Genomic DNA, 23,141 nt, shown 5'->3' on the forward strand with positions numbered 1-23,141 from the left:
TTCCTCACAGTCCCCATCACCCCTCACACTCCCTAAATTTTGGCCTGCACCACCCTCACAGTCCTTCACTGTGACCCCTCGCAGCCTCCTGTTCCTCCAAAACTCTCATCAGCTCTCGCGGCCACCCTCACCACCCCTCCATCGTCCCTCACAGGCCCTCACCAGCCCTCACAGCCCCTCACCGCTCCTTACAGCCCCTCATAGCCCCTCACCGCCTCTCATCACCCCTTACAACCCCTCACCAGCCTCACAGCCCCGCTCGGCCCCAGGCCCGAGGACACTCCGCGCGCGCCCGCGCGGCCCAGCAGAACCGCGGGCGCGCGCCCGTCCCACTGCTGCCGCCCCCTCTGCGCAGGCGCGGGGCCGCTCGCGCCCCCGGTCCTGCCGGACGCGGCCCGGAGCGGCGGAGAGAGGTGAGGCGGGGGCAGCGGTGAGGGCGGCTCCAGGAGCCGACCGAGGGGGATGAAACTCGGTGTCCGGCGGTGGCATCACGGCAGCATCCTCTGGCGAGGGGCCGGGAGGGTCCCGGAGGGGGCCGGCTCCGAGACCGGCCTTCGTCAGGCTCCCGTGTCCGGGCCGCGCGTCGCTGGCCGTGCGTGCTCGTGCGAGACCAGGCAGCAACTGCGGGGGAGGCTCGGGCGCGGCCCCAGCCGCTGTGTGTGTCCGTGGGCTCCAGAACCCAGGGCGGAACCGCCAGGGGTGTCGGTGCCCGGAGAGCGGGCGCTGGTCCCCGCGGCGAGCCGACCGTGGGGGCTCTGGGCTGCGCCTGGGAGCTGGCTCGGTATGCGGGGAGGCTGGAAGGTGTTCCGATGGCTTGTGCGAGCCTCAGGTCCGGTCGGTGCCTCAGAGGGTCTTCTGACCGCTGGTGACGCTCGCCCCGGCCCGCACAGTTTACATCTATTCTGCCAGCCCACCCCCCAGCCGGGCAGCGGATCTTCGCAGGGAGAGCTCTCTAAGCGCAGCACTTGTGTTCTGCACCCTCTGCCTGCAATGTTTTTGAAATTTCTATAATGAAAGTAGAATTTTGTTGTGAATTTGTTTTCACGTTAATCTTTCCGGCCCATCCTTCAGTGAAATTGCTGCTGGGATATTGGGGCTGGCACACTTTTAGCCACCAAACACCAAATTTAGAGCTTGCCGAAATGCTCCCCAGCCTCTCTGGGCCTGTGAACACAGCGAGCAATAGCCGGGTGGATGCAGCATGCTCAGCTGATTCGGGCAGCAGGAGTGATGACACCTCTTAGGTGCTGTGTACTTGTGATGAGAGGAAAGTGGGACCTTCTCCTTTGAACTGTACTATCTCAATCCTTGTATTTTTATGTTCAATTCCTACAAGAAGCCAGACCATCTGAGAGCTTTTCTGGCTTAGAGGAAATCCCGGTAGGATTTTCAGAGCACCCAGGAGTACCCAGAGCATAGAAATAACATGGATAAAATCTAGGGCACCGTATTACCAGAACAGGGAATTCCCTGTTGTTGGAATTTCCTTCTGTGTGTAATCACTAGCTTTTAGGCTATTGCAAAAGACTTCTCCAAGGTAGTTCCTCAGGAACAGCAATTATAACTGGAATTTATAAGTTCAAGGATTCCAGCAACATTTTATGGTAACTTTTTGTTCCTTCCAAGCAATACATGATACTTATATCCTTTGTAATTTTCAAAACAGATGTGGATAGTATTGCACAATAATTAGCTGTTGGGAATCCTTGTAATGAAAGTCTTTTCTGTTATTAATATTTGAAAGTTTGCACGTGTTCCCACGGCCAGAAATTTTAACTCAAACACAGCTTTCTCCCTGTTTTCTTTTTGGGTTTGTTTGTTTGTTTTGGCGGGGTTATTGTTTTGTTTTGTTTGGGATTTTTTTGGTGGTGGTGTTTTTGTGAGTTTTGTTTTGTTCTGTGTTTCTGGTGCGTTTGTTCGTTTGGGGTTTTTTGGGATTTTGCTGTTAATGACTAAGTGCTGCCAAGTAAATATTTCTAGCAGGCTGTTTGTGAATCCATCCCATATTTAAGTACCTCTGCTCTTCCCAGCTCACTCCTTTTGTTGTGATCTTTGTTTTCTCCCCTTGGTTGTATTTGCTTATTTGTTCTGTTAAGCTGAAATCTTTAAGGACCTCCATCCTCTGATCACCCTGTTATTTGGACTGTAAAGAAAAATGTGAAAAGAAGCTATCCCTGTACTGAAATAACTGTCTCTGTATTTAAGGCAAGCAAAGCAAACCAGTCCACACTGCACGGGTGTCTCACCATCTCCAATGCCAAGGTTATTGCAGTCTGATAATGCATTGTTTAGGCATTATTGTTGTATTGTATGTATTGTCTGGCATTTGTTTAGGTCGTAAGTGCCTTTGCTTTAGTGCTGAAGCCACATACAGCCAGTGACAAGCACATTATTGGTAACATCCCATAACTTAGGTCCTTGCTGTTCTTCTGGCTCTGTAGAATTCCCCTTGCCCTCCCTGTTAGGTTGGAGAGGCAGCTGGAACTGCTGCTGTTGGGCTGTGTGGCTGCATGCTGAGGCACAGATACGTGTGTGTTACCACTCAAAATTGATAAACTGTGTTAGTGGTCTGAGAGAAAAGTAGCTCCTTTTATTCCGTCTGTACAGCCTTGAATCAGAACTAAAGAACTACAATTTCTCTCAAATTCATTTGGGGATGCCTTTATTTTCAGGTTTATTTGCAATAGTCTGACACAATTGAATGGGGTGTGTTGGCAGGTGCAGTAGGTTTTGTTGCAGAAATGGTGTTCTTGAGCTATTTCCTGCTTTGGTACTTGACCAGTCACCTGATACAAAAATAAATCTTATTGCACTATAATTAATGATTGACTGGCTTGGAGTCCACATGTGTGGGTGGGAGTATGTGCTGGTGAGGTCCTGTTCTGGACTCAAATGTTTTAAAATCTCTGACTTTAATATACAGAAGTGCTTGTGTCTGTGGTGTTCACACTCTTAGGCTTTAACATAACTCATTTTTTCTCCTCCCGCTTAAACTTCTGCAGTTAGAGAACAATTGCCTGGACTTTCAGAAATGTTGCAAAAGACCATGAGCTGTTGATTCCCACTGTCTTGGGAAGGAGACTCAAGAGAAATCTAGGACACTGCCAATGTCTGTGTTAAGGAGTGTGCTGAATGATGCTTAGAGTGTAGGCAGCTACATCAGCAAGAACCACAGAGTGGTTTGGCTTGGCACAGCCCTTAAGGCTCATCCAGTTCCACCCCCTGCCATGGGTAGGGACACCTTCCACTGTCCCAGGGTGCTCCAAGCCCTGTCCAGTCTGGCCTTGGACACTTCCAGGGACCCAGGGGCAGCCACAGCTTCTCTGTGGCTGCCAGGGCCTCGCCACCCTCGCAGGAAAGAATTTCTCCCCAATGTCTAATCTAAACTTAGTCCCTGTAAGTGTAAATCCCTTTCTCCCTCTCCTGATTATGTTGTCAAATAAGTGTAACTTAGGTGTAGCTGCCAAAATTCAGCACTGCATTATTTTGGTATTTTTTATGGGGATAACAACTTAAAGGAGAAATAAATCATACACAAGTACAAGTGTAGTGACTGCGTATGGTATTTAAATACTGTTTGAACAGAGAGAAACATAATTCTCTCTCCCAGGATCTTTCCTGGGAAAAACAGTGAGAAAGCTCAAAGAAAGAAGAAGGAAGACAAGTCTTACCTCTACTTGCTGCTCCTGTTTGGCACATATGGAATGTGTTATGGAGATTGTTTACCAAGAGTGATTTGGTTATTGGACTCTGATGGTGGTTGTTTGGATTGATTGGCCAATTAGGTCAAAGCTGTGTTGTGACTGTCTGTAAGGATCACAGGTTTTTCTTTAGTAGTATAGTATTAGTATGATAGTAGTAATATAGTGTAATATAGAATGGCTTATTAAAGCATTTGTTCAGCCTTCTGAATCATGGTGTCAGAGCACGTTATTCCCTGCCTGGGGGTTGTCCTGAATCGATAACTATGTTTCAGAAAACTTGTACTGTGTTGTTGCCAAATCTGCTACACTATCAACATTTTGAAAAGAAAAATAATGTTCAGATTAGTTTGAATTTTTCTACCTAACAGGACAAAGGCCAGATATCAACTCTCAGCAAATCAGCTGCTCTAACCCCATAGTCCACTGCATATCATCAGAGTATAGTTGGATTTGTTTCAGAACTGGTGATCCAAACACTGCAGAGCTGGAATTTCAAAATCGCGTACCTGTGCAGCAAGTACCTGTTAGTCCTTGGAAGAGAGACATTTTCCAGAGATTGCCTATTTAATGCAGACTTTGTACATCCTGTAGAGAATAGGGGGAGCTAAAAGTATTTGTGACACAGCTGCCACAAGTAGTAATCCTGATTTTAGAGGATGAAATGAGTTGTTGATGCTGCAAGCACTTTAATAATTTGGTTATTTAGCTGTTCTCTTTGGTGAGGGTATTTGTCACCTTGTTTTCTATAGCACAGTTTCAGGAGTGAAGGTGGGAAGCTGTGCATGCAGATACTTTTACTTTTTTTAAGGTGTGGAGGTCAGTGGTGCACCTGATGCATATCAGTGTTGCCCAGTGCACTGTTTAAAATAGTCTAATTTTTACAGATTATTTTTCACCTCACAAACAGACCCAACAGAAGGGAGTAAGATGTAAGAAGATCTGTATAGTCACAAGTCCTAAGGTAAGGGTTAATAAAAAGCACTTTAGTATGAGTGGTGGAGGAGTTTTGGGATTATTTTTGTTTAATAGTTTTGTTTTGTAATATATTCATTCTATAAAGAAAATGTTTGTTTTCTAATGTGGATGTGGAGACAGAATTCCTGCTCCTGGTTTACATTTCAATATGCCTGTATCCTCCAGATGAGAGACTTGGAAAGTATTGGCCAGTGCAGTGCCACTGGAGAGAGGAGTAGGTGTGTCAGGTATGTTAAATCCCTTCAAATTTGCTCAGAGGAAGCACATGGGTGCAGAGCACCCTCCACACCAAAGCTTCCTGTAAAACCTGTGCCCTGGATTCTGAACTCTGTGACAGGGCCAGTTCTCTCAGTAGCTGTTCAGAGAGAACACACAAAGCTCTCTCCCCAGGAAGACTAGAAGATTAACAGTGTACACTAATAGTAAGATTATAAACTTGGCAACTAATCTGTTGTGATTTTGAAATCACAATCATACTGATGCAGGACTAGTGTGGGATTTCACACTCATCAGTTTTTCATTACGAGGTGCTGTTTCTGTACCTTTGCTGCTGCACAGGAGTGTTTGTTGCTACTCTTTTAATAGAGCATAAGTTTAGAAAGATGACAGAAATAAGTACCAAAATAAAGCGATGTGTTGTTCCAGTTTCCTGAAATGGAGCTGTTGGCTGAGCTTAGGTTCTCCTTTGCTTGTAAAATGTAGTTGCTGTCTGAATATCTCCCCTGTGTAGGGTAATCTCCACTTGATTTCAGGAAAGGGTAATCCATTACAGGGCATACCAGATTATGGAAGATTTTCTTCTGAGCAACATCAGAAGAAAGGAAAAAAATCTGTAGGGTTTTGCAGAGCTGGAAGAAAATAAAATTCTGAGTAAAATGACAGCTTTAACTAATTTTTATGTGTTCATCTTACTGTAAATTGGCTTTTGCTTTCCAACAAAATAATGCTGTGCCCTTATATTTAGTGTAGACAATAATGAAATAGTCTGAGATAATATGGTTTCCCTACCCTGTTTTTAGCTGCTGGCTAAAATTATGGGAGCACAGATCTCCCCTGGAATAAAGTTGTAGGGGTAACTGCTGGCAGGAGTAAAGTGTACATGTCCATTTGCTTACTACACATCCAAGAACTGTGTGTAGTGATTTCCACAGGCTCAGCATAGATTAAGGATTTGTGTGCTCCATTACACCAGGGTTATTGCTGCTTCCACAAGTTTCCCAGTTTAGGTACCCCTTAAGCTCTCCAGCACTGCCCGTTAAGGCTTTATATGTTCACTGAGGAGGTCTTAAACCACTATAAACATGTATTATTAGTTAATTTTACAGAAGAATTAAACTGGCATAAGTATCCACACTGATACTTGAATTGTTTTGACTAAATTGTCTTTTTGTTTTGTTTTAAAGATTATATGGGGAATTGGGACATTGGCTGGTTTCCTGAACAGACGTTGAATGGCACCATTCATATTTTGAACCTTTCTCAAGAGAGAATGTCCAGCAGTCATCTGTGTGGGTGTATTTTTGATAAATATGAATATTGTGATGAAAATTATGCTATGCATTAATTTTTAAAAATGGCACATATATTTGTTATTTTGTATATATACAATATATTGCCATGTACTGGGAAAGGCTTCTTGGCAAACATCTCTCCTAGGAATGCCCTTTCCTGGTATCTCTGATTGTGTCTTCTGCTTGTAAAAATCTACCTGTGTTCCCATTCATGCTGTGAGCTGCTGTTCTGGACCTGAAGAAACTCTGACTGTAAAAGAAATAACACATGGCTGCATATACCTGTAAAGTACATGTTCCTGCACCTTCTGGCTTAGATAAGAAGAAAATTAATAAATCAGTGTTTGACAGAAACCAATGCAGACACTGTGTCTAAGAGGAGAACATATCATCAGCAGATATTTAAATATGTTTTTCTGCCAGCAAATGTAGTGGAAAAGAGTCTCAAGGTGATAGATGTCAAACTGACAGAATCCAGTGCAACAGAGAGGGAAAAGGAATTGGATTATTGTGGATTTGATACCATGTCAACTTTTTCACTGACAGTCAACACTGTCTTTGGTTCTACGTAGTTGACTGTGCTTCCAGAGAAAGATATAAAGTGAGGTGTTATGGGAAAGTTAAAATAATAAGACCAAAGACTGTATGTTCAGAGTCCAAGGTTGCTGTTGAGAGGAGACAGCAGTAGTTTATAGTTATTTCCGAAGGGAAGACAAATAATTAGCACAACATGAAGGATTTTTTCACCCCTATGGTTTGGAAGGACCAGAAGGAAAACTCAGACAATGTACACAGAAAATTGTATTGATTTTTTGCACTACTTTGATAGATATCTTTTTTATAATGGATCATTTTTAATGCATCATGTGAGATAGTTTTGCAGGTTAAGTGCCGTTTTCTTTTGATCTGGAGGGGAAAAGGTAGGAATCACCCTCTCTTTAATTCTACTGTTTGTTCCTTGAGTTTTTATGGTGTAAGCAGGAGGGAAAGCTACTGACCTATGGCATTGATAATGTTTCCTCCAGTATCCTCTTACAATGCTCTGCTCTTTAGCCTTTTTGAACCTTTGTAGAGCCATTAACCATTTATTTCCTCTTACATTTTTTCAACAAAAATGTATTGTTTTTCCCCAGACTTTTATCTTGTTTGGTTCTGTGTGCACCTTTTTGGGTATCTTACTGCTCACAGCACCCACAGGGACTGGACATCAGAAGTGCTTGTGTCATCCCAACCCAGAGATGGGAAGGAGGGGATGCTTTGTATTGAAGTGCTTGCAGCTATGAGATGTATCTAATTTAGATATTAGGAAGAGATTCTTTACTCAGAGGATGGCGAGGTCCTGGAGCAGGGTGCCAGGAGAGGCTGCGGCTGCCCCATTGCTGGAAGTGCCCAAGGCCAGGTTGGATGGGGCTTGAAGCAACCTGGGATAGTGAAAGGTGTCCTTGTCCATGGCAGGGGTTGGAATGAGATGATCTTTAAGGTCTCTTCTGACCCAAACTGTTCCATGATTCCATGACATACACATTCTCCTAAATATAAGCTACTATCACTTACCTGCCCAGCAATGAGGAACTTCTGTGTCTGAATGTGCGTCTGAACTTCAATAAAGTGCACAAGAAATTAATTACAGATAATTTAGACTGTTTAAGAAGGTGATAGTATGTTCCTAAGAAAGAAAACATGGGATTCTAGGACAAATTCTGTTACTGTGCTTCATGTGCAGTGCTGATATCCCAAGAGAAATCATCTAAATGCCTAAAAGTATTTGCCCTGTGTAGAGTGTTCTGATATCAGGTCTTTATCAGTCACTTGGGAAATTGAGAGGTTTTTAGACTTTGTCCTAAGAGCATATCAAAAACCCAGCAGGAAGCATCTAATAATCTGCTATCACGCTATTGCTAAACTTGTAATGGAACATTGTCAGGAATTCTATCGTGGCGCCCAACTTGTGAGTACAGAGTGCCCCGGGCACATCGTAGAGATCGAACTGCATTTAACCACGTTAAAGCAATCCATCGAGCTCTGTGTGTTCTGCTGGAAGGGATCATCACTGCACAATGCAGCCACAGGCTCCCAAACACTCTGCATGAGATGAGCTGGTCGCTTTCTAATGCTAAATGGAGTGTTTAATTCAAGCTCTGAAACACATCTGCACCGGGGAGTGTTGGGGTGACAAAGTCACCTAAGCTGTACAGCTGTGCTTCTGGTCAGGAGGTGTTTGGGTGCAGGGGGAACAGTGGTGTCCAGTCTTGTTTCCAGGCCCATGTGGCAGAGATGACAAGGAGTGTGCAGGATTGGGAAAGCTGCAGAATGCACTGAAATACTGGGGGAGGAGAGGGAAGCTGCCTGCCAGCTGTCTTTTGTTCTGCAGTTACTGCTACCTTTCTGAGTTGCTTTGTGCTTCTGTCAGACTTCCCTTTATGAAGCAAACATCTCAGAGGAGATTGAGTACTACTCTCAGAGTACCCCTCAAGGATGGAATTAATCTCAGACTTTTGGAGTTAATTTCCTCTTACTGGGAAAAGGACTAGTAGCAGTCTTGAGGAAGCAGTTCTCTTTATCTCTTCTTTTGCCTTCTGCATAGATTAGTTTCACAAGATTATGAAAAAGAATAAATTTGAGTATTTTCCATGCCTACAACACTGGTCAGAAATATAAACACCAAATGATACGCTGCAGGTCTGGAGGATTACATTACTCTTGATCTGAAGGGCAGCATAAAGGAAAATTTGCTTTCTATTAGAACCTTAAAAAAATGCCTACCAAAATGTTGGTTGTCAGTATCTGACTGTATCTGTACATAGCAAAGAGCTGAATCCAAGGTCATATAACTGCTCATGCACAAAATGAAAAATGTAATTGTCAAATTTGGTAGTTCCTGTTATAGAGCAACTACACTAGATTTAAATGAAGTGTCTTAATAATCTTTTATTGAAAGATTATATGATTATATGAAAGTCTGTAGGCAGACTTTCAGAACACAAAGTTGCAAGAACACCTAAATGGAATGGGGAACCAGGATCTCCTGATTAATTGTTGCTTGAGTTTTTAGGACGCTGTCTTATGTTTATTAAAAGCAATATCAAATAATGTAATCTCAGGCTTTAGCCAAAGTTGGAATTGTTTTTTAAGAAGTTTAGACTGAATATTTCATGTAGAGTATTTCATGTACTCTTAATTTGACAGAAATAATTGCCCTCTGAGTTACTTGTAGTTCAGATATTTCAGTTTGCTAGTTCCTGCATTTTGTAAAGAAAAAACAAACAAACCCCTTTAATAATAAAATAATTATTCTAAGTAATAAAATCATTGAAGTTGCCCTCAGCCATGTTATCTTTAGTAAAATTGTAACCTTATATTCCCTATGCTGAAAGTAATAGTTCAGATCTTTTTTTCTGATGTGTTTTTAGACACTTTGATAGAATTTTTTTTCATAGACAGTATGGGAATTTGCCTGTCACACTTGGCTTCACTGCTGTGTGTTTTATACAGATTCAGACAGTTTTCAGCAGTCTTCTGAAAGCAGTCCAAAAGACAATGGGAAGAGCTAAGGGAATGAAATGGAAAATGTGGCTAGAATAGCTAGCTAAATATTTCCTGAAAATTCAGTCACAGACTTAAAATCATGCAGGTTGCTCTGGTCCTTGCTTGGGTTTGAATTGTAATGATTGCTTGCCTGCTTCAGAATTTAAACTTAATCTTGAAAAAGCTTTTGCCTGTGCTGCAGCCATTGTTGGCAGATCTTCAGTATGCATTTTTCTAGTTGTACTTCTCACTTGTGTACTTGCTTTTTTTTTTTATATTGCACTTTCCTGAAGAGCTCTGTTAAAAACAAATAAATCTAACAATCTACAATTGTGGGGCAGGTACTAAGAAGACAGCTCTTTCTACTGATTCTGTTCTTCTATGTTAATTCCTGGTTTTTTTAAAAGTTAGTCTGATTAGAAAGCGTAATGGCTGCTTACTCTTAGTACAGAACTTCAAAGTTTTGTGGCTGCTCAGAGAAGCTGTAGCTGCCCCTGGATCCCTGGAAGTGTCCAAGGGTTGGACAGGGCTTGGAGCCACCTGGGATAGTGGAAGGTGTCCCTGCCCGTGGCAAGGGGTGGAACAAGATGAGCTTTAAAGTCCCTTCCAACCCAGAATGTTCTGTGAGTCTATGGTTGTTACGAATAATGCAATTTTTTTTTTTTTTGCTAGTTCATACAGTGCCCTTACCATTCTATGCTAACACATACTAGACTGCATTTCAGTTCTGTGCTGTTTAGGTGCTCATCCATCCTGTTGTCTCCATCTCCAGTTAGAGGACATTACCATAACATGATGCTGACTTCTCTAAAGCAGGAGGGAAAGCAGTTTGCTGCAATAAGGGTCTGTAAATGAGTCTCTGCCTGCCTATCGCCATATCTATATATATACATTTTATTCTGAAATGCTTTTTCTCTTCTGCCTGTCTTACCCTCCTTTATATGGAGGGGTAAGCAAGGTAGTTCAGGTGAATACGGGACTTTGTGGCACACCTGCACTCTCACACAGCCATCCTCTTGTTTTACCCCCTAACTGAAACTCCAGCCTCCCTCCAAATATGAGTCTGTACTGCCTACTCGCTTCATTGTGGTGGGAGGGATGGGCAGGAGACAGCCCTGACTCACTGGCTCTTGACTGCTGAGGGTGAGACATCTTCTGTCTGCTCTTCCCAGCAGCCCAAAGTTAAGCATTGCTCTTTACATGATTACCAGAAGAGAGAACTTGCCTCACAGGAGAGCGGGAGGACGATTCAGAAAGAGCTGAGGAGGAGTTGAAGGCTGGCTGGAATTTTCCTGAGATTTCTTGGGCTCTTTTGTAGCAAGTAAATCCTCCCTGTTTGAGGCCTGATGGCTTACAGTAGCTGCTGGCAAGGTATCAGGAGCTATGCACCATTACACTGAAGCACACAAGTTCTGTTGGTTTTGCAAGCACAGTTAAGAGCTGGTCATGCTCTGGCAGCCCTGATGATGCCCAATTGCTTTGCTGTCATTTTTTCTTGCAACATCTAGACCTGTGAAAAGTATAAGCAGGCAGACCTGCTTGCAGACCCCACAGATTTATCCCAGCCAGAAAATGTATAAAACTATGAGCTCAAATTAAAATTTCTGGCAGTCTGACTGCTGCATATTTCAGTGAGCTTCAAGAGCACATATTAATCAAATTCCTGGAGCAGGCAATAATTGCTAAAATGAAAAATGTCTGTTTGATGCAGCCTCTAAGTATGCCTGTGTATCTTAGGAAATAAGACAGGAGAAGAAAGTTTACAAGGGGGAAAAAAAAAAGCCAAAATGAATCTGGATGTCTTAGAAGTTCTCTTATATGATGAATATTTTACTTAACCCTCCCTAATATAAATCTAAGCAGATCCCAAGGGATGATGGCAAAAGGTGGAAGTGTGCTGGAGACTCCAGCAAGCACAAGCAAGTGATAGTTTCTATCCTGAAGTGTCCAGGAACAGAATGGTTCATCTCCCCATGCATTTGCCACTGCAAAGTAGGATTAAATTTCTCTTCTACAATAGGATGTTATTTTAGGATTTGAATTTAAAAGGAATGGTTTTGTGATTCCCAGGTGGAGAATTACAGAAAAATGTTCGCTTACCTGGAGCTGACATTGCCTCTGCGATGGACTCGTGTCCGGCTGTTACCGGATCTCCAGGAAACACATGCTGAGCTCACACTGAGACCCCACAGCTGAACTGTGTAAGATATCTCACTTTCAGAACTGGAGTCAGGACAATGTGTTGCCTCCTTTAATTACAGTCTGAGAATTGGTTTCAGATGTGGAAGAATGCAACAAAAAGAAACGGTGAGCATTTCTGTATCGCTCTTATACTGTAAGAATGATGATCCAAAATCAGTCTTCTTTTCATAAAAAAGCCCCAAATTAAATATGGTAGAGAAGAGCTGTCCAAAAGCATTCTGTGAAAGGCTCCTGCATGCTGCTGCCAAACTTTTAAAAGAGGAGTTAAATTTGGGACTTCAAGCACGTGATTCCAAAGTACCCAGGTTAACATTTACTCAGAATTTAAAACTGTCTGGATTGGCTGCTATTGCTGCTTCGGACAAAATGTTTGATTTCTTTTCCAAAGGTGCAGCTACGAGGATGAGATCTCATTTTGATGGTATATCTTCCTTAAGAGTTTCAAATCATTTTAAAGCACCTGATTTATGGAATGTAGCAGCATGGGAAATGGATGGTGTTTGCTGCTACCTTCCTGAAAGTGTCTTCTGAGAAAGCTGCTTGGGCAGGCACGGACAGTCACTCAATCCTCACTCACACCACAGATAGGTCAGTGAAGAAAGATGGAAAGGGTCTCTGTATAGAGTTCCAGCAAAGTTTGTTGTAGAGTCATGCTGAAGGAGTGCAGGGACAGAAGACAACAAAGCAGTGCAGTGTCCTGGGTTAAGTATGGCGTCAGAGGCCAATCAATGGTCTGTGTGCACAGGGGCGGTACAAGGGCAGGGCAAAGGGCAATGACCTATAGGGAAAGGAGGTAGATTAACATAGTGCTGCAGAGCACTATGGGAAAAAGCTTTTCATCTCACCCTAAGCAGAGGCATTCTCAAAGCCTGTGTCAGATTCTTCCAGGGCATTACCCTAGAAGTTCCCCTAATAGGCTGAAATGCCTCCAGAACGAAAGACCATGCCAATAAATGTCAAGTTCCATGCATTTTTCAGTCTGTCAATACTGGAATGACTAAGCTTCTTTGGAGGCCTTTCAATAAATATTTTCATTGATTTAATCTTGCTATATAACATCTTAATTGGACAGAACAGTTTTATGGACCTGTTGGATTTTATAGGGATTGTCTGCCTTTGCAGAGTGTGCAGCATCCACAGCCGTGTTTGCAGCTTCAGTTGGACACTGGGGGCATATGGGCAGAGGTTCCAGCACTTGGCAGAGCTGCTGTGATAGTGGAGATTATTGTGCATCCCCTTCTGGCTTTGCACTGACTGATTAAATCCAGTTTGGATATGGCCTTTAGTGGTCACAGCCACACTCTCTGCTGGGACACAGGTGTGCTCTGAACCTGGAGCCAGCAGGTAGATCAGGTAGACCTGGGACAAGGCACTAGGGGCCAGAACCTGATGTTTCAGCTCCTAGTGCTGTCACAAAGGTGTATGTAGCATCTCCAGTGGGAGAGGTGTTGTGTGCCTCTGTGACAGGGCATGGCCAGCATCCAGAGCAGCACTTAGAAAATTTAAGTGCTTTAATGACGGTGTTTCAAACTGACTTGACCCTGTGCTGCAGTCAGGAGGCAGGGTTCTTGTCCTGCACAACTCTCTCTTCTGGCACTAGCAATGATCTGACTGACTGTACAGCGGCACACAGTCATTGCAGTTGGAAAAGACCTCCAAGATTGAGTCCAACCTTTGACCAATCACCACCTTGTCAACTAGAGCACTAAGTGTTACATCCCGTCATTTCTTGAATGCTTCCAGGGATATTTCTTCAACATTGTACAGGGACAGTGATTCCACCACCTCCCTGGGAAGCCTGTTCCAATGTCTGACCACTCTTTCCATGAAGTAATCTTATCCAATAGAAAAGAAAAATTGTACCAGATTAACAAGGTAGTCTCTGACTATGTGGTCACACAAGTGTTATTACCAGCACAGAGAAATTACTTTGAGGACATGGCTGTGGTTAGTAGGAGCACACTGTATCTGTGGCCACACAGTTTGAGAACACCATATACTACTAATGAGATTGCATCCTCCTAGTACAAGTTTCATTTATGCTTCTCCAGAGAATTGGAAAGAGAGGTTGAAAAATGAATGTACTTAACACTGTATTTTTTTTTTTGCAATGTGAGTGTTCTGTTCTCTTAAGTGGGATGTTAATTTAAAGGTCCATGCCTCAGCTTGGACTTTCAGTTAGGGAAATTAATTTCCAGGAGACATGTCCTCTTGACTGGCCTTTGTTTAATTACTGCAATAGGAGTCACTGACAAAATGGAAGAAAAGTTTGGCTTAAAAATAAAAAGGCATCTTTAACTTTCTTTGCTTTAGAAAACATTGCAGGAACAAGTATGTACATATGTGTGTTCATAAAGAAAAGAAGAGATTATCTGTTACTCAAACGTCTGGTTTTTTACTTCCCTTTTGCAGAAAAATCCAAGAGTCCATTGATGGCTAACTAAAGTCTGTTCTCATGATTTATGTGATTTGCTTCTCCTGGCGCCATGGATGAATACAGCCGCTTTGTGGACTGGGACAAAATGGATGTGAGTGCCCAGAGCCAGGATACAAAAGAGCTCACCTGCACAGACTTACATGAGCTCAAGCAGCTCGCCCGTCAGGGCTATTGGGCCAAAAACCACTCTCTGAGAGCCAAAGTGTACCACAAACTCATCAGCAATATCCCATGCCGTACAGTGACCCCGGATGCAAACGTGTACCGGGACATTGTGGTGAAGATCGTTGGAAAACGCAACAGCAGCTCCCTTCCACTGCCAGAGTTCGTGGACAACAGCCTGATCCCCACGTACTGCCTGAACGCAGAGGGCGTCGGGGCTGTCAGGAAGATCATTCTGTGCATTGCCAATCAGTTCCCGGACATCTCGTTCTGCCCAGCGCTGCCCTCGGTGATCGCGCTGCTCCTGCACTACAGCAAGGACGAGGCCGAGTGCTTCGAGCAGGTCTGTCGCATCCTGGCTTGCAACGACCCATCCAAGCGACTCATCGACCAGACCTTCCTGGCCTTCGAGTCCTCCTGCATGACCTTTGGGGACCTGGTGAACAAGTACTGCCAGGCGGCCCACAAGCTGATGGTGGCAGTGTCCGAGGATGTGCTGGAGGTGTACTCGGACTGGCAGCGGTGGCTCTTCGGAGAGCTCCCCATGGCATACATTGCGCGGATCTTTGACGTCTTCCTGGTGGAGGGGTACAAAGTTCTCTATCGTGTCGCACTGGCTCTTCTGAAATTCTTTCACAAAGTCAGAGCTGGGCAGCCCATGGAGTCTGACAGCATCCAGCAGGACATTAGAGCCTTTGTGAGGGATATCGCCAAGTCGGTGTCCCCGGAGAGGCTCCTGGAAAAAGCCTTTGCTATCCGCCTTTTCTCCCGGAAGGAGATCCAGCTCCTGCAGATGGCCAACGAGAAGGCTTTGCAGCAGAAGGGCATCACGGTCAAACAGAAAAGGTAGGGCTCAGTGCAGGTAACCTGAGCAATCTCCTGACTTTTCCCAGTGCGGCAGCCCTGGGTAACTGGTGGGGAAGCTCCACTGGTGCATGCTGGTGTCTGCTGATGCGCTTTGTCTGCAGGAAAACTCAGCAGCTCCAAAATAAAGCATTGCTGGGATTGTAATGGGAAGTGTAACTGAAGTGCTATGATACAAGAAGAACAGAAGTTTGTTGTAGTTTGCTCAGTTATGAATCTACATGGGTATATATTAATTACAAGTATCATATCTCAAAAGTGTGTTTCATAAGCACTTTTCAAACTATAAGGCATTTTAGCAAAGTTGGTGTACTGGTTTTGTTTCGCCAATTTGAGATTTCCCAACCAACGCACTAATTAATGTAATGGGTCTAGTGCTGGCTAAATGCTAGTGCACCCACTATAATATACTTACTTATTTCCTGCTGTGAGATAGGATTAGGAGGAAGGCAAAGAAGGCTCAAAGCTTCAAAAAGGTGTAAAGAAAGCTTTATTAACAGTAACTAAAACAAAGATTAATAAGAATCAGAATAAAACCTTTAGAACACTTCTCCTCCCCCCTAGAACCTTTTATTTCACACTCAAAACATACAGAAACAATTCAGTCAGTTTATCACTTGTAGAATAGTCTTTCTTCAGTTCACTTAGGGAGAGGAGTCCCTCTTGTCAATTTATGGAGACTTCTCCACAAGAAAACAGTTCTCTCATGGCTTTTAATTTCCAGGAACAGCAGCCACGCAGAAAATCTGCAATGGTGAAATCCTTCCCATTTTTCACAGCTTTTCCCACAGCTGTGTTTATGGGCCATGTCAACTTATGGGGTACTATTTTTAGGATGAGCTGTTAAAGAGCAAAGGTTTTCTTAATCTATCCATGAATCATCTTCATCTCTGGAAACAGAGGTCTTCTTTCCCTGGAGCAGAGAGTCTTCATCACTCTTCTCTCAATCTCTCTCTCTCTCTCTCTGTTCAAATTTCTCATAGGATCACAGCTACTTTAACATCTGCTAACTGTAGCTTGGAGGCCTTTGCTCATATCTAAAATTTGAACACTTCATCTCCGCATACATTTTCCATGAGTCACAGGGAAAAAGAGTCTGATGTACCAATTATATCCTTCTCCATAGCTTTACAAAAGGATTTCACCCCTAAGATCAAGGCATCTCCTCATCCCTCCCATCTGGGACTTGTCCCTTTCTTCGCTGACCTTGGTGTCTTCGTGTTGTTCTTCTACATGTTCTCACTCTGTCCTTTTCTCTCATCCGAGGGAGGACTGAACGTCTGCAAGTCTTACCTGTGCACTGAAAGAGTGCCTGCAGATGGTTGCCTGACCCCAGCCAGGCTCAGTAGCTTGTGGCTGGAGCTGTGGCTGGGCTGGGTTGAGGGGAGCGGCTCGGATCTCAGCAGCCAGGCCAGAACACGGCAGCGGCACGGCCGGGACCGATGGCTTCTCCTGCCCCTGCCCAGGGGCTGCAGGCGAATCCCATCGGCAGCAGAATCTTGGCTGAGCCGGGCGCTCCCGGGGCGCTCCCGGGGCCCGGCAGACTCCAGCTCAGCCTTAGCAGCTGCAGGCCTGGCCTGGCCCCAGCCCCGTGGCCTCCCCTCCCCCTGCCTGGCGGCTGATGGGGGCCTGGCCCCATGACAGAGCCCACCCAGCCCGGCCAAGACAGGGAGGGGCCAGTCTGGCCTTGTTACCTGCTCTCGGGCCAGAAGAGAAAAAGAGGATTCCCAGGATTTTTCATTTTTAACATGGGTATTCACAGAGGCGTGTTCAGCTTTCTGGTGGTTCAACAAAGTGTCGATATTCAACATGACTCACTGGTTTTATCAGGCACAGCGGAAGCTCTCAGCAGCTTCAATGATAAAACCAGCACTGATTACTTGGAAGAAACATACCCAAAGAAATGTGAAAATTGATTCTTAAATATGATATTATTTGTATAAAATGTCAATTTGATGCTGCCCAGTACTGTGAATTCAGCAGTTTCTTTAGTGTAAGGCACTGTCACAGCTGGGAACATTGTGCTTGACTGAGGAGGTGTTTTAACAGAACAAGGAAGAAATATGTCTTATTTTCAGGTTACTTTTTAAATAACTTTGACTGCAAGCCTCTTGGAAATCAAGAGTGTAGTACTCACAGGTAGGAGTTGACCTGTTTCGTGACAGGTTCATGTACTATTAGAAAAAATAATTTTGAAAGAACCATGGAAGAGTGACTATACAGATCCAAGAAACTGTTGCATAATCACAAGCTCTTCTCAGAAATAAGGAGAGGAAGAACTAACTCTGAAACCAGTAAATGAAATCCTGCTCTGATGTGACAGTAAAAGTCATACTAATAAAAAACTTAGCTGAAAGGCCTCTCAATAGATATAGAAAAGGTACAAATATATTAATCTGAACAAAATTAGCATCTTGCCAAGTGCAAATGTATGTGCAGATAAGTAGTGCATGTTCTGTTTTTCCAGAGGCTTCTGACAGCAGAAAACTTCTCCCAACCATTTTTGAATTCTCAAGTTTAAGTGTTGGACAGTTTTATGAACTGCCCTCTGAAGAGAGGTGACTTCTAAAAGTCCCCTGGATCAGAGAGTGTGGTATCTAGTGTTTGGTATTCTAGATGCACGCTCTCATTTTCTCTAAATCTCCACTGACATAGCAGGATCTTCCAGCCAGCTGCATTGCTGAGTTAATTACAGTAGTTGCAAATAGTTACCATTCCATGGCATGGCAGTAAATACCCAGTACATTTCAGCCTAAAAGATCACATAAATGTTAGCCGAATCTCCTTCATGTGTCTGCATACACGTAAAGCTCCCCCCGGTCTCTTCCAAGGGTTAATTTTTTAGACTCACAGCTTGGTTTACAGTCAGCTTCAGCATTTTCCTGTCAGTCTCAAATATTTCAGGGACTTTAGCTGCTGGATTGTCACACTAGAGGCAGTTCACACCTTTGTATTTGGAACTTGTAACAAAATATTGACTCCCCCATTGTGTCTTCCTGTTGGGAAATTCAGAAGAGTTGTAATATCCTTGAGTATATTGTTTAAATTGGAATTAGAGCTTTAAATTTTTAAAAATTAATAATTTAAACCAGAGAAAAAGAAAACATGCATAAACCAACCACAGATGCTCCAAAAGCTCCTGCTGTATTAAATGTCACAGAGAAATTCTCACAACAGTGATGCTTTCAAGGCAAAATTAAGTAATATACCCAGTTAAAGCCAGTAGTTACTGCTATGCCAGGCAGAGTTGCCACTGAAAAATTTTCATCCTCTCTTGGCTACCTTTGTAAACCCACTTAAATTTCTCAGTGTCCCCAGGCACAGTGCTGCTGGGAGTTTGACTTGGCTCAGTTTGGGTCCCAGTGTGGGCAGATGGAAGTGCAGAAGTGAGCTGTTCTCCAAGGCTCCATGGGGTGCCAGTGAGTGCTCTTCTCCAGCTATGTTTGGCCTGTGCAAGGAGAATATGGTTTATTTTCCCATCACATAACAAAACAGGGAGAAAATAGAAATAGAAATGTTTTAACCTGTGTGATTATTTTTTAGTGCTTGGTGACTCAAATCAAACCTTGCTTTGTTTCTCTCCAGGCTCCTTTCACTCACTCACTTTGTCATGGATGTAGAAAGTCACTGATCTTTTCTATCTTTTTTGTCTTTCTCTTTGTATGTTCTCCTTCTGTTCATTCCATCTCCACTGCACCACTCCTGTTTGCAGTCTTGCACCTCCCAAAAGGTAGGTTAAAACACTGGAGTCTCTGCACTTTGCTCATTCCTGCTGTCTTTGGCTTGTTGTTTTTCAGAGGCAGTCAGTATTGCTAACAATGGGGCAGGAGAAGCAGGCCAGCAATCAGAGCACCTGATTGTTGTGCCACATCTCCAGAAAACTCTCCTGCAAAGTTAGTTCATAGCACCTGCAAAGCCGTGAGAGAAGGGGTAGTGGGCCAAGGGCACAGCACTTCAGACAGCAATACACCTGTGTTTTCCACAGTGGGAAAGAGTATATGCTGGGATTATGGTTATGGCTATAAAAGGCCTTTATAGTAATGGTCCTTTCTACTCTGAAAGAAAAAGTGTAATTTTTTTAAACATCTCAAATAACAACTCAGAAGAGCTGTTGGGTATCATCCCAACTCCAAACCTGGTATATGCTGTTGTATTAGATGTGAAACAGAATCAACTTTTTAACTTCTTTGGAAGCTTTCTGCAGTTAATTAGAAAAATTTTGGACTGACCGCAACTTGGCACACTCCTAGAAGTGACCTGTCTCTATTCATAGTAGTTTATATTTGCTTTTAAGTAGGTAGGGTTGTTTTAGGGTCGAGAAGACAAGACTCTTTTTCTGTGTCAAGGAGGTCAGAGTTACTCAGCCGTAGAGCATTAATGGTTAATGAAGTCATTTATCAAGTCTTGGCCTGAAAAGTAAATGTTAAAGAACAAAACCCAGTGAGTGGATTATGATATCTGGTAAGCAGAGAACCTGGAAAGAGAAAGGCTGCCCTGTGAGTATTAAACACCAGAGATGTTTGGGTTTAAATTCATGCCTTTGAGAATCCTCTGGCCTTGCTGCAGGTGCCCTGAGTTAACTTTAGTGAGTGATGCACACTAACATTTGTACTAATTTATAAAATCAAAGCTGGAGTGAACTTCCTCATGTTTTCATGTTTGAAAGAATACCTTAACAGACTTAGCAAAGCATGTTTCATACCATAACTTCTGTGTTGAGGATTTTACCTCTGCTAAATCAAAAAGCTGTTAATCCCAGTCAGGCGACTCTTCAGCATCTGTGTATTATTTTTGCAGTTAGGTTGTTCTGAACGCAGTGGAAAGCCTTGATTTGTGCCAGGAAGCAGTTTGGGTTTGAGGGGACTTCGGGAGAGCAGGGAGTCTGTTGATGCTGCTCTGGACGCAGGATTAGGTTTCAGGTTTATATATCACAAATTACTTATATTGCTATTTATGACTGAAAAAGAAATCTCCTTTTACCACGCAATTATGCCCTCACTGAAATTATAATGGATTTTAAAGATAATGCATCTCCTCTAAGATTTGACCCAAGCCAGAGTAGAGAAGGAAGATGCAATTTGGTGAGTAATCTTTGGAGTTGGGTATTTGTTGTTTTTTGAATAATACAGGGCACATCCACTTTGACATGTGCTGCTGCATGTCCTCAACCTTGGCTTTACCTTTGGGAGCTTTGAGGTCTCTGAAGCACATAATATTAATTACACAGCTGGAAAAGTAACATTCCTATGAAATTAGCAAATGCTGCTTTATTAAACAGTAATTGTGCTGGTTTTCAAATCTAATTCCTTGGAATAATAGCAGTTGAACAAGTCTTTCTGACATCAGCAATCAAGAGAAGGTTGTCATGCAAGTCCCAGTAACTGAGGAAAACACTAATGCAGGGTAAAACATTCTGAATTTGTTCAGTTCTCGTGGTAGACTTTAATGCTGTCCAAATTTACTGTTTTCTCAAGCTTCTCTCAATGTTTTCACAGATGACCCCAAAAAGGGTGGAGTGGTGAAGGCTGAACTGAATTTTCCTCAATGAATAAAACAAAAACATTTAGTTTTTTTCTTAGCCCACTTGTTCTGTTCATTTTCACTCGTTTACTACTTTGAAAAGCAACTGCCAAACTGAAGGAGATGATTTTCAGTATCATTAGATAAATACTGTCAACAATAAGATAATTAATACAGGTTAGATACTTGTAACTAGTTGCAGTCTGGAAGCCCCCCAGAAAAGTTATATTTTTGCTCAGCAGCATGGAGTTTGGTTTGATAGGTGCAAGCTGTATGTGGACACTTCTCAACACAGGGTCAGGTTTCAGTCTCAACCATCCACAGCTGTGATTTGTTACTGGGAAATAACACGTCATTTTGTTTCACATTCTTTGGCCATGTTCTTTGGTTTAACTAGATGGTGCCATTAAATATAGTATTCATTACCATGATATTCAAAGGGCAGGAACTGTATGCCTGGTAAATCAGAAAGATCTGTTTGAAAAGCTGATACTCTACTTACATGAAAGAGTTGTGGGAAGGCACAGGGTAGTGAAAGAGATGTGTTCAGAATGCTGCTGAACAGGCTTTGAGAGGGGTTTGGGTAGGAAAGTATTTAAATCAGCAGTTTATAGTAGCCAGGAGAAGGAAAAAAGACAAAAGCAAAGATACCCTGAGTGTGAGAGCCTTTTAGAAAAGAGAATTGAAGTTTAGTTGCCTAAATAGCTCACAGAAATGTGAAAAATGTACAGACCAGGTATACAAATAATTCTAAGGCTTGCTTGAGGTGTAAATTTAAACCTGTTTTGATATTTGTTATTAAGTCTTAGCCTATTTATCACCATTGCTTTTCTGCTGGAAATTCATTCTAATAAACAGTTGACTGCTCTGAATATTTTTTAATTCCTTAAATGTGGAGGGAGGAAAAATCTTAATTTCTGCTGAGCTGCAACCAAGTCTTTGTCTCTCAGCTCTGTTCCATAGTGACATCAGTTCTAGCTGCAGACCTGCCAGAACACAGAGGATGAGACACTTTCTAAAGTAAGATTCGGAACATGAGGGTTCAAGGCTTGGCCCCTACTTTGTTTCAGTGGATCTCTCCTTTGCCTCAGATTGCTGTGTTTAAAAGTACAAATAATGTCCCCAGTCAGTGATACTGTGAGTTTTAAAACCCATAGTTACAGCTTGCTTAATAGCTGCCCACGGAAGTTCCTTGCATTAAATAATGCAGGGTAGCAATGCAAAGACTGATTTCATTCATTTGGCTAAAATAAGTAGTAATTTTTTTAAGTGACCTGAATAGTCACTTCATTTAAAATGCTGACACCAAGGTGCCTACAGTGAATTCCAGAAAGCAGTTCCCAGTGTCTCCAAGCAAGCACTGCTCTGCATTACAAATGCTGCTGATTTTTTGGTACTACGAGCATGAAAAATAAAAAATGTATATATCTTGTGTGTTTTAGGGAGTGAGGTAAGGTATTGAGGTCCATGCAGATGTACAGTACTGAGAGGCCCTTCATGGTCATGAAACTGAAAGAAATGTCTAATTGTCAAAAAAAACCCATCAGAAATAGGCAGATACTTGCACCCGAACCCTTGCATGCAGAGCAAAGTCATAAAGCTTTATTTAACACCTGGCTGCCCAGTAATTCAGTGACTTGTGTAAATTCTCTGTCCTTGGCTGTCTCCATTGCATTTTAAGCATTTAACATAGACCGTGGAAGCAAATAACATTTAATTCCCAGGCTCTGGTTTGCATGCTTGTTTAATCTGAGAAATGAAGGCTGGTTAAGATGGTGATGATTGTTACCTTCAGGTGTTTAAAAGCCACTAATCAATCCTTCTAACTGTATCAGACCCTTCCTGAGGGGGTACAGGGATTTCCTTCCCAGTGTCAGTGTCTAGCATTCCTTAGTGTTCTCAGGCTCCATCTGTAACCATGATCCCAGGAACATTTTTGTTTCATAATGAAGTGGAAGTCATTGGTAATTACATGTTTCCAAGAGGTGGAACTTCTCAAAAGCTTCAAATATTTGCCTTGGATTAAAATTGCTTGCCCTGTAATACTGATTCCTCTAAAGTTTCTGAAGGGTTTAGGAATTCTCTAATTGCACGATATGGGCAGGACTTCAGAGGTAGAAAAAATACTATCCCTTTCTCTCAGATCCTGTCTGTTTAGGTATTCTGTTCTCTGTGCTTAAACACAAGTGCCAGCGAGACTGTTACAAAAAACAAATATAAGGCCACGGTAATTTTTAGTGG

The 23,141-nt window shown here is 42.9% G+C and overlaps 1 protein-coding gene across 5 annotated transcripts in view; it reads left to right on the forward strand.

Moving 5' to 3' along the window:
* The first annotated feature begins 360 nt into the window (after positions 1–360).
* TBC1D24 (TBC1 domain family member 24) overlaps positions 361–23,141 on the forward strand; it is a 35,369-nt gene continuing 12,588 nt past the window's right edge. For 3 of the 5 annotated variants that reach the window (XM_041462626.1, XM_041462624.1, XM_041462625.1), the window contains exons 1-4: positions 361–413; positions 11,786–12,022; positions 14,330–15,362; positions 19,093–19,110. In XM_041462626.1, the coding sequence (XP_041318560.1) occupies positions 14,404–15,362; positions 19,093–19,110 (977 nt within the window). In that variant the 5' untranslated portion in view covers positions 361–413; positions 11,786–12,022; positions 14,330–14,403. The remainder of the gene's footprint in view (positions 414–11,785; positions 12,023–14,329; positions 15,363–19,092; positions 19,111–23,141) is intronic. The other 2 variants (XM_041462627.1, XM_041462628.1) reach the window with 2 other exon arrangements.

Source organism: Pyrgilauda ruficollis, unplaced genomic scaffold (genome assembly GCF_017590135.1).
Source record: "Pyrgilauda ruficollis isolate IOZ18807 unplaced genomic scaffold, ASM1759013v1 scaffold16, whole genome shotgun sequence".
Taxonomy (NCBI): domain Eukaryota; kingdom Metazoa; phylum Chordata; class Aves; order Passeriformes; family Passeridae; genus Pyrgilauda; species Pyrgilauda ruficollis.